Source organism: Pelmatolapia mariae, linkage group LG10_11 (genome assembly GCF_036321145.2).
Source record: "Pelmatolapia mariae isolate MD_Pm_ZW linkage group LG10_11, Pm_UMD_F_2, whole genome shotgun sequence".
Lineage (NCBI taxonomy): Eukaryota > Metazoa > Chordata > Actinopteri > Cichliformes > Cichlidae > Pelmatolapia > Pelmatolapia mariae.
The window spans coordinates 50,909,640-50,921,544 of NC_086236.1; the positions used below are offsets into that span (position 1 = coordinate 50,909,640).

Genomic DNA, 11,905 nt, shown 5'->3' on the forward strand with positions numbered 1-11,905 from the left:
TCTGTGTCTCTATGGGTTTGTCAAAATAAAGGAATGCACTGGCTTCCCTTAACTGTTCTCTCCTGAATGCATTTTACAACTTTGCCTGTGACCTAAAATCTATTTATGTGAACACCACATAGAAACTATGTGTGTGCCTGGGTTGAGTTCGCTTTCACAGTGGGAATGAATGAGTGTGCATTTACTGGCACAAGTGTGATGTTTGTTAAATGAATTTGATTTAGGCTCTCAAGCTAAAGATGGTTGGGTGGATTGTTTCTCTGAGCTCCTTTATATCCACCCTCTACTGTGAAATGTCAGCCTGCTGTCCACACTAGTAACACATATTGCGATCACTTAACACACCCACTAGCCACTAGCATGTGCATTTCTTGCCACAAAACAGTTTCTTAATAAGGTTCCACATAAGAAATATCCCGAGGCCAGAAAAGATTTACTCAGGTAAGACGACTGGCCAGTAGCTGGGGCTGATCAGGCTGAGGACAGTTATACCATTAGTGGGGATCCAGTTAACCCTCTATTAACCTTTAATTTCCTGAGAAGCAGTTTTCTTGTAGGGTACTTGAAAAGACTGTTGTTGTCAGTTGGTGCGGCATAAATAAAATAGAAAACACAGTACACCTGAGTTGAGGACAGAGGCAAAGTAACAATTTCAATTTGCTGGTGATTAGAGTTATATAATCACCATGTACCAGGCAGACATCCTCCTACTCCCTGTCCAGTGGGCTACTTCATACTAACAAAACAGTCTGTGTTGACAAGTAGACATCTGAACAGCAGCTCAGATTGCATTTAAAAGCACATCCACAGCTGACTGATGGTTGCTTTTATACACTAGTAACCCATGCTTGTATCATTTACTTAATTAAGTATGTAGGTTCTATATGCAACCCACGTGGGGGGAATAGACAGATGCATTTCTCCTCCTGCATGTGATGTGATTTCACTAGATTTTTCCACATATTGCTCATGTTTGTGCTCTTACATGCAAAAGACTTGTTGCACATGTGGCAACAAGTGTGACTATACTCAAGTGTAACCACAGCTTTCCCAATCCTCACTAAGAGCAGGCTGTGTGTGTCTGTTGGATGGTGGTGCTGCTGCTCCTGCCCTTCACACACAAGCTCCAAAAGAGAGATCTCTCTTCTGGATCGGGAACATGGAAAATGCATCATAGACAACCGTCTTAATCTTAACGTAAATTAGAAGAGAAGTTGGTGAGATAAAATTTTCGAGATAAATTTAATGTAGTAAAGTTAAACAGGAAATGTGTTTTATTTATTTCTCCAGTATCAAGAGTAAAACTGACAACATTACAACTTCATGGCACTCCATTGTTTAATCGTTGAAACCCTAGGCTGTTTAACACAGTGTTTAACAAACTGATGATGCAAAAGATCCAATCTGTTGCTTTGCACCCGTCAGGAGATGATAGCACACACACACAAAAAACCCCCACCAAGCAATCAGTAGCTTGTCTACTCAAAAACCCAAAAGTGGTTTTCAGTGCTTTAACAACTCCAAACAAATGAGAACATAAATCACTGGTCATCCTAATGGTGATTATATTCCACAGAGTGTATCCAATAATGACAGATTGTTTATAGATATGGTAAAACATGATCTACTATGACAGCTGAGTTTGGATTCCGGCTTCAGAAGAAGTCCAAAATAAGCTTGGTAAGTGGTAACTTCAATACAAACTACAAGATGAGAGTTTTAATCTAACACACTTGGGGAAACTGTTTGATGTGAATCTTCTGTTAAACCATTTAACCTAAAGGACAAAGGACAACTTATTTTTTATTTCCAGCACCAGGTGATCCTATAAACGAGGCATAACGTTAAAAACAAGCAACTGCATTAAGCAGAATTTAGTCCAGAATGATGGGATAAAACTGTCCTTTTTAATTAAAGACAACTAACCCCCGGAGAGTTTCCTATTGTTTTATAAACCAAGAAAAGAATGATGTAAAACATAAGACAGAAACTTTCCTCCTCACTTTCTGCTGACGGCAAACGAACAATAAAAAGACAAGCGCTAATACACTGTTGCCACTATCAGGCTTTGAATCTCACACAACAGTTTCTACAAGTATGTGGCTTAAATAAACAAATAAGTGCAGCCAAAGCACAAACCAAAAAGAGATTAAACTAGAAAATGATCTTGATAAACCCTACACACTCTTGCCAAGAAACAAATGAACAGATAAAGCTGGAAATGACTGTTTTAATTGAAATACCACAAAACAGTCCCGATAAAGTTAATCATAACATTATCCATCTGCCCTTTTTTTTTTTTTTTTTTTTAAACTTGTACTTAGCCTTCTCATGAAGACACATTTTTCGTTCAATGTGCAGCTCCTTGGACTTCATAAAATCCATTAGCTATGCTGCTGTACCGGTTTTACTAACCCAAGAGCCAGTAAATTTTACAAACTCCTCATGTTTGGCATAAAATCTGTTTTGGGACAGTAATTAAATACAGCTGAAGGATATGTTTAGAGTAGGAAATAACAGATTCTACCTGGTTGATTGCATCTGCCTTGTTGTCTCAGGGTCTTCAAACATCTTCACGATGGGTTCGGTCTCTGACTGCAGCTGCTTTAGCTGGGCCACAACCTCTGACCTCTTCTCCTTCAGCGCTGACACAGGAAAGAGAAAGAAAGTCATTAGATGCAGCAACACTATAAACTAGCAATCAATACCCCAGTACTAAAAATGGCTGTAAAACCAAGTTTACTGATAAATCAATTTTGAATGACGTGTGTAGAGTAGTGTATGTTTCAGCTCTGGAGAAACCGGGATAAGCCACTGAGCAGCACCACCACTTACTATGGGGAATTTCCTTCTCAGCAAACAGGCTTCTGTACACATCCATAGCAAAGTCCACCATGTTTGTGTCACTGAGGAGGTCCAATTTTCCACGAAGTAATTCCTGCTCATTGTAGATCTAAAAACATGGCAAATAATAGGAAAGAGAACAGAGGACAGAGTGTTTTGTACATTAATTCAAACCCTGAAATTCAAAGTTACAAAGACTGATTTTTTAAAATTATTACAAAGCACAATGTACTGAATACATTTAACACATCTCCTCCATAACGTCCGGCAATACATTAACACTACAGAAGCCATGATACTTACTTCAAAAGCTGACAATTATTTTGTATTTGTAACAGTGCACTCTCTTTGTTGGCTATAGTCGATTCAACTAAAGGCGGCAATAGTTAAACCAATAACATCTAGTATGCCATTTTCCGTAGATAAGTAGTTTCAGACGACCGGAAAAAACTTGCTCGTCTTATTAGCTTTCTGCATCAATCTGCTGACCACAAACGTTGTATTAAGTGAACCAAAACGTCCGAACTAAATGACTATCTCAGCACTGGGCATGATTTTTTTCAGTTGTTCACTTTTTCAGGTTTTGGGGTTTATCTTTACCGGAGAGAAAGAGGACTACAGTATGTTTCATCGCCTGGCACATTCACACGGCAACATCACTGAACTGAATAAGGACAAGTCTGGTACCACCGCCAAACAACTCTGTAAAACCAGCTGCTTCGAGTTTAGAAAACGTGGACTCGTACACTTAGCTAAACTTAAAACTTGCATTTAAAACTTCAAAAAAAAGCTTGGTTTTACCAGTGTAAAGTGAATCACAATCAAATGCACAACTTCCGACTCGGGTCTTTCAAATATGGAACAAATTGAATTCTTAAGTGTGACACTATAGCTCATAAAATCTCGTGTTATACGTTTTTCTTCAGCCATATACATAAATCTTTACGCTAAACGTTGATCTCTTTTTTTTAAAGAAATCCTCGACGTTTACAGGCTTTGTTCAAACGGTAACTTTAACTTTATTTATTTATTTTACTTTGAATGTCGTTCCTACATTTCATACTTCCGGTTAAATATCGTTTCTTTACAAAGCGGCAAACAATGTGGCTCGTGGAGTACATGGGTTTTCACAGCAGCTTAAACACCGTCATCTGCTTGTTAAAACACCGAAAAAAATCTACCGAAATGTTAAAGTTTTCATCTACTTCGTACCTCTTTGACAGACAGGAATTCCAGCAGAGGAAAAACGAGATGTCGGTCTAAAAAGTGGGCAATTTTGGTAGTGAGGTCGTACTCCGCCATGTTTGCTCCGGGGGAAAGGGAAGTAGTAGTATGACGCAGCTGTTTGCTGAGAAACTAACCAATCAGCGATGTCCTCGCTGAGGAAAAAAAAATCTAGCAGTGGGATTAGAAGTGTTTCCAAAGGCCAATATGATTTCGCGTAAAATTCTGTACATAGTATGACATTATGTTACCACTATACCATTTTGAGGCGAGATAGACAGGCTGTTGAATTTTGTTGGTATTGTTTTACAGCAGCAGGATAAATAATAAAAATAGTAGCTTATAATAATAATAAAAAAAAGTTAGAGTGATTTTTAAAAAATTTTTTTAAGTGTATGTATGAATTTAAGACAAATCTTATGCCTGACAGGTGTGTTTACCTGTCACAGAAAGAAGACTTATTATACAGTTTAATAAAGAATGGCAGGAATAATTTCCTGAAGCGTTCTTTACGGGTTGAATCAGTCTGAGGAAGAAGAAGCTCTGCTGCCTCAGAAGTGTGGAGTGGAGCAGCTGTGATGGATTGTTCATGATGGAGAGCAGTTGTCCTTCATTGACACAAACACCTCCACATACAGGCCAACGATGGTTCCTGCTTTGTGAATCATTTTGTTGATCCTGCTGGCATCTCAGGCACTGATGCTTTATGATGATGCGTAGCAAACAACAGGAAAGTAGATGGCACTTGCTACTACAGACAGGTAGTAGATCTCCAACATCTTGCTGCACAGATTAAAGGTTCTGAACTTCCTTAGGAAACAGTCTGCTCATTTCTTCTTGTACACTATACTGCCGGTCCTTCAGTCTGTCAGTCAGGTGAATGCCCAAATACCTGTACCTGTTAACTGTTCCCAGATAGATGTAAAGTCATGATTCTCAACTAATGTTCCCTAATGGCAAATACATTATTTCCAAGAAACGTGCATGATTTTTAAAGTGTAATACTTCATTTTATTACTCCATGACAATATGGTTCTTTGTCATGGAGTAAAGGACATGAGTTTTACATACATTTTTACCCTTTTGCTGTGTCGTTGCTTATGTGTGGAAATGAGCAAGGTTTTTTTGTTTTTGTTTTTTTTTTGTCTTTCCTTTACTGGTTTCTGAGAAGGATACATGACTGTGACTTGTAATAATTTCAGAATTCCAATAATTTCCTTGTGGTGTTTGTACAGTGAAACATTTCATTTACAAAGAGGGGTCCATGTGAACATATTGTTGAATGTGAAAACATGGGCTTTCCTCCAGACACCACCAATATTTCTGCTGTATGACTTCTTTATGGGACGAGAACGGTTTGAGGGCAAATAAAGTCATATTAACCACCACTTGCTTGCCGTCTAAATTGTAATGAAAACAACCGCATCGTTTTCCAATTATTTTCCTTTTCCTAAAGGTTAGAATGTCTTCACTGTGCATCAAAACTATCCCTTGTCCACCTTCATTTCAGCAGCTGCCTCATGAAGGTGCCCATGTGTCTACCATACCCGGTCAACAACAGCCAATATCAGCTACTGAATGGCCCATCTCTAATGGGTTTCACTGCTACCTTGTTTTCCTGACAACCACACGGCGCTGTCTTGTATCCCCACACAATTCTCCCCTTGTTAGCGCCAGTCTCTCCCTCTTCCCCTTGCACTTCTCCCTGCCGCCTGACTGCAGGTAGAAATGAGTCATAAACAGACACCACTCACCGTGGCCAGTTTCTGTTTTACTGGGTGCTTCTGACACAGCCAGCTCTCGCTCAGTGGCAGCACGCTTTAAATGAAAAAGAAAAAAGCAAACACAGCTTCAACTCTCCTCAGACGTCTTTTTTGTTGTCTGCTTGGTCTCACGAATGGTTGCACAGTAAAAAAAGGTATCCGTGAAAATTATTCGGTGTGTTTGGCAAGTATGATTAGGGAATTTGTTACTGTTAGCTCATTCATAGATTTAATATGAGGCCAGTTTGGCCGGCACTTAGCTCGCTTTATAAGATCACAATAAAATACCTTCTGTGTTACAATATTCTTTACTAGATTTTGCTGATATAAGCAGGCAGCAATGCTTCTTTTCTTTTCTTTATTGCTGTATTCATATTTTTACATACTTCCGCTTGTACGCTTTTTTTCTTGCATGAGTTCTTCAACTGTTTGAACTGATCTTTTGTTTAATCCTTACGTCTATTTCACTTTTAGGAACAATAGACCTTACACTTTTTTTAGAAACCACGCTTCCAGTAAATATTTTATTTTTCCTGTCAAAATGTTAGGGACTGCACACAAAAACTGCAGGAGATGGGAGAACAGGTTATAAAGGGGTCAGGAGTAATTGTGGATCTTGAATTAATATTTTTATTTCAGCTTTCCTTTACATAGTAACGCTGCTATAAGTTCAATGTGAGGTACTCGATTAAACGTAATGTACCAGTATATGACAGAAGCAATATAGCATCATTATTCTGACACGTGAGAGTGGTTTTCTGTGTCTACAGGAGAGTTCAAAGAAGACCTTAATCACCTCAAGAACAGGCTCACTTTTTCACAAAGTGAAGCGTGCCTTCTCACAGCCCTATTAATTTTCATCCAGTTACCGTGAAGGAAAAAACCTCCATATGGTCTTCCAACCTAATTTATTGCAAAATGATCAAAACCCAGTAATTGCTCCTTCATTAAACATAAATATGTGGAATATATTGTCCATTTAAAGTGTAATGTGAGTTGTGTACTTGCATTTTATGTGCAGGCCATAATACTTGTTATTACACAATATTGAATTAGGAAGCAGTGGTGAAAAAAAAAGTCTTCACTGGGGCAGACAAAGCCAATAAGCATTCTCAGATAGGTTAAATGATGTAGAAATGATGTATTTTAAACAGGGATTCAAGGGCCAAGTTGGATTGGTTTCTTTTGCTTCAACTAGCCAATCCTCACAAAAAAAGGTACTTGGGAGGTAGTATTTTGGGAAATGTGAAGGGGAATTCTCTTTCCTCTCTTTTGACTTTGTTTCAGTTTTCTTCTCCAAAGCCACAGTAATGTTATTTTGCTAATAACATATCGATCTCGCAAAAATATGTTAAACCGGTTCTTCCATCCAGACCTGAGAGTCTCTGAATGGTCATAGTATAGGGCATAAAAGAAAAAAAAAGAGATTTTCTTGTTTACAGTGATCAGTTAGTTGCTATCATTTTTCTGTTGAACACAACCTCAACCATTGTTTTCTAATTTCAAACAGAAGTCTCAGAATACATAGCCGTGCACATTAAACAGCCCAAGACAGCGAACACAGAGCTATGTTCAACTCATTTCTTTTCAAATGTCCACAAGTAATATCACCTTATAATGTGTGATCTACATCAGATGTACATCAGTCATAGGATAAGTAAACCTCAGTTAGACAACCAAAGACAATAGATGAAAATGTGCTGAAAAAGGGAGACAGGCATCAGATGTGAATCAGAATCACAATCAGAAAGGGTTTTATTGCCAAATGTTGAGCAGGTTTACAACATTAGGAAATTGCTGCGGCACTTAGTGCAAAACATGCTGTAAGACAAACACTTAAATAAACATAAAAATAAAAATTAAAAGTGCTAAGCAGATTGATATGTACATGTACACAGGTGATGATCAGTGCAAAAATGGAACAGATGCAGAGAACACAGTATAGGGTCATGTGTTTGTGGTGGGAACAGTCTTATGGTTGTTGTTCATGAGTCCAACAGCAGAGGGGAAGAAACTGTTCTTAAGGTGAGAGGTTCTGGTTCAAATGGACCAGAGCCTCCTGCCTGAGGGGAGCAGGTCAAACAGACTGTGTCCAGGGTGAGAAGGGTCAGCTGTGATCCGAGCTGCACGCCCCAGTATCCTGGAGGTATACAGGAGGTGTGAAGTTAAATGCCACCGTCATGGCTGTCTACTGAATATTAAGCTGGAATTAGAGTTGACTATCTTAGCTTAGCTTAGCTTAGTTTAAATTATCTTTGCTTAATTTAGCTCAACATGAGAACTAGAAATGGGGAAAATGACTGTAATTGACATAAATGATTATATCAAGCCACAGTTACTTCGCAGAAGTCACTGCTCAAGGAAAAAGGAAAATTCAACACAAACCAGTATGAAAACTAGAGCTATACACTTGAGTTCTGTATGAACTGAAGAAATAAGATACGCTGTGTTTATTGGTGGGACTTTAGCAGCTCTAGTAGGAAGATTTTATTACCTTGGCACAGAGGCTGGGTTGGCTAGGCGTTTCCCTGTTTTTTCCAATCTTCAGCCAGAGCTAACCTAGCAGGCAGTTGGCCGTAGCTTCATATTTACCAAACAGATATTAGCTTGAATCTGTAAAGCCTGAACCATGAAATAATTACCAAGAAAAAAATCTAATCATTTTTAACCTTTAGTGTGTTTATTGATCTTTCTGATAAATAAAAAAAATATATGAATTTACGTTTATGAGTTTTAATTTCTATCATTTTTGCTACATCCACCACCTTTGTTCAATTTATGGTTTTAAAATTAAAAAACAATGGAATTTATTTATTTATTTTCAGGAAAAAGGTCACAAAAACTAATTACAAGGTTAGAAATGTGTCATTCCCCTCATTGTTATTAACAAATGGAAAGGATTTCTTTTCTGAGGTTGAGGCTTGTTAATTGTTTTTGCACCCAGTCCTACTGTGATAGTTGTCTCTCAGATTTAATTCCGATCCTCTGTGTGGATATATTTCATGGTGGTCTGCTATCTAACTTAACTATGTCCTGCCAATGTTTCTTCAGCTTTGCCTTCTCCTTCTGCCAAGGTGCTTCACGGTCACCCCACCCAACAGAGTAACTAATGATTTTCTCCTGTCAGCTCTCAATGGTACACAACCAGGGGTAGTGAATGAAGAGGTCTGGGCTCAAAGGATTATCAAAACTTTAAACAAAGCCCATAAAATGTGGAGTAAATATAAACAGTCATCCACCATTTATGCCTCTGTAAATCAAGGCATGTGTGTTTTTGTAGGATGAAGCAGTTGCAGGCAGTCACGGGTTTGACCACACGTAACATCCAGGTTCAATACTGGGATGTTGTCAGGAACAGCAACACATTTCAGCATGCACACGAGCTATCTATCACTCTACATGTTTGTCTTGCAGAAAATACTTTTCGGCCTTAATGGGATAAACTCAAAGGGCGCTGGAGAGATGGGCCAAATATTCCATGAAAAACCTCAGCTCTTTGGTTCCCTGAAAGCTTTCTTGGTCAACAAATGAATCCAAGAGTGGGAGAGGAGATGACAGTGCCAAAGACACCCACCACTGGCCTCAGTCTAATATCTGTCAAAATATAAATCAATAAGATCTGAAGACAAATGACTCGGTGCTGGAGGTTGCAAAGCCAAGCATCCCTGAGCTGAATCTGAATTCCGGCATCTCATATGAATTTCAATGATTCTTTTTGTAAACTTTTTAGATATGCATCACCTCGCTCTGTTTGCGTGTCAGGTTATAAATCAGCAGCCCACACTCCTGATTCAGGGCCCAGTGCTGACTTCAGCACCGTCACACTCTATGGCAACGAGATGAAGGTTATCGACCAGGCCCATGGGCCAGAAAACGATACAAACTCCCAGTGTGCACCCAGTGGCACCAGGCAGAACATCTGTGCAGCTGCACAAGTCACCTTGATTTGTCTTCAAAACACATCAGCAATAACACAGAGGATACACAAGGGAGCTGATCAGTTTTTGACCCATCTAATCCTTCCTCAACAAGCACTGTTTCCATGTTTGCTCCTTTTGTTATGCACAGCTTCACTTTTCCTCTCTGTAATTTTCTTTGAAAACATGACATTAGAGAGAATGCGGCACTATCTCCAAATTTGTGGCCATGATTATTCTTACCAGAAAGAGAAAAAAGTGAAATCTGATAACTCCAGATTATGCTGTAAAGTTACAGGCATGTGCTGCACTGGGGCGATTTGAATTTTTTTTTTTCCGTGGATTTGAAATTCTGTAATAACTGCTATCGTGTGTATTTGTGCCTTAGACAAAAAAATTCTCTTGCAGCCATGGAAAGAAAGTAATACTGGTGAACAATAACCGTGCCTTCCATGAATGGCAAACCTCAACTCATACCCCCTGGGAAGTTGTAGAAGTGCTTTATATTTCAAATTCTACCCACACACAAAAAAAAGAAAAGAAAATGCTGCTGGAATGGATGAGCTCCACCAGCTGCCGAGACTTAGAGTGAAGATGATGTGATTCTTGGATTGGACTGAGAAGACATTTTCAATATTTGGCTCGGAGGTGTCAAAATTGTCATGCCACTGCCAAATGCTCTCTTAGAGATCAAACATTCTCTTTAATAAGACTGCCCGAGGGTTATGTAAGCTTAAACTCAAATATAAAGTCTTCCAATATGACTTCTTTCATTATTATTATTACACATTTCAGGAGGAGTGGAGCTACATGCTCATTTGGAAATGAATAGATGGAACTGTCAAGGGTTTGTAGAAATCACCTGCAGACTGAGCTGAAGTCTGCTGGAGGTAATCTCACGCACAGTAATGTGAAATCCCTGTTTGGATTTAGCAAGAAAGGATGATTGGATGTTAAACCAATCCAGCAATACATAATATACTACATGTGGTAATACTCCAATCCACAATGAGCAATCAGGCTACTACACAAGGTGTCAGGGGAGCAATACATCTTAAGACCCATGCTGTGTGAGCACCGTCAATTACCAGTGCAGTGCTGCTCTGACATGAGACTGAATATTGTTTTTGGCATCGAAGGCAAGAGGGAGAAGAGCAAGACAGTGAGCAAGCCTAATTGTGATGTGCCATAATTTCCCGCTCAGGGCCTCTCAGTCATATGGGTGAGGTCAAAGGTGCAATAGAGGGAGTCCATCAGAGGCAAGGCGTGCTGAAGTCATCTGTACAGAGTTATTCGGTGTGAGGTGAAGTCAACTTGGTCAGACAGGAGACCTAATCAGATTTCAAAGTAAATACAGCGCCGCCGGCTCCAGAAGACTGAGTCCAAACATTGCTGCTAATTGCATCTGTCTTCATTTTCCGCATCTCACTGTACAACAGCAGCGAAAGAGAAACCTAGATGGAACAGGGACTATTTCAAAACCACAGAGAGCACCTCAATGTTACCTCAATTTTTAGGTCGTAACTGTTCATTTCAGAGATTGCCAACTCTGATTGCTTCTGTCAGAAATCAAAATATAATGCCTGTGAAGTGTTTCTACTGGAATATTTCTTTCTTCTTCTTCTTCTTTATACACGGAGACTGAAAAGGAAAATATATATAGTCTTGTCCTGTTTGCCATATGTGGGACAGAGCATGGAAACCTACGTAAGCACAGTCAAGTAGCACAATTTGCTGCAACTGATCTCCTGTATTGTGACATTTCTGCACAGGAGAGCTGCTCCAAGTTAAACAGACGCCTTATGTCAAGAGGCTTTTTTTTTTTTTTTTTTTACCATCACCACATCCAGCTGCATCTCAAAGTTATGGACAGCTTGTTCACAGAGTGCTTTTACCATCATGTCCTGAAAGTCCCAAGAGTTACGCCCGCCACATGGTGTTTATTGTAGGTCACCATTAGGGCCCTGGCCCTCAGTGACACCTTGGCAGACAGGGGAAGGCTTCCACCCCAGAGGAGCGTGTGTGACTGTTTTAATGTGGCTGTTTCGGTATTCTGTGCTCCAGCAAAAACCCAACCACATATCAACTGACTGCCATGTGCAGACTTGAAAATTACAAGTGCACAAATAGTCAGAGCTGAGTGTAATTTAAACTGTA

The 11,905-nt window shown here is 39.4% G+C and overlaps 1 protein-coding gene across 1 annotated transcript in view; it reads right to left on the minus strand.

Annotated features, from left to right (window-relative positions):
- Nucleotides 1–4,162, minus strand: part of eif3ea (eukaryotic translation initiation factor 3, subunit E, a) — a 29,098-nt gene extending 24,936 nt beyond the window's left edge. The window contains exons 1-3 of the mRNA XM_063487777.1: nt 4,057–4,162; nt 2,836–2,953; nt 2,528–2,645 (exon numbers count right to left, since the gene is read on the minus strand). Coding sequence (XP_063343847.1) covers nt 2,528–2,645; nt 2,836–2,953; nt 4,057–4,146 — 326 coding nt within the window. The 5' untranslated portion in view covers nt 4,147–4,162. The remainder of the gene's footprint in view (nt 1–2,527; nt 2,646–2,835; nt 2,954–4,056) is intronic.
- Between the last annotated feature and the right edge of the window lie 7,743 nt (nt 4,163–11,905).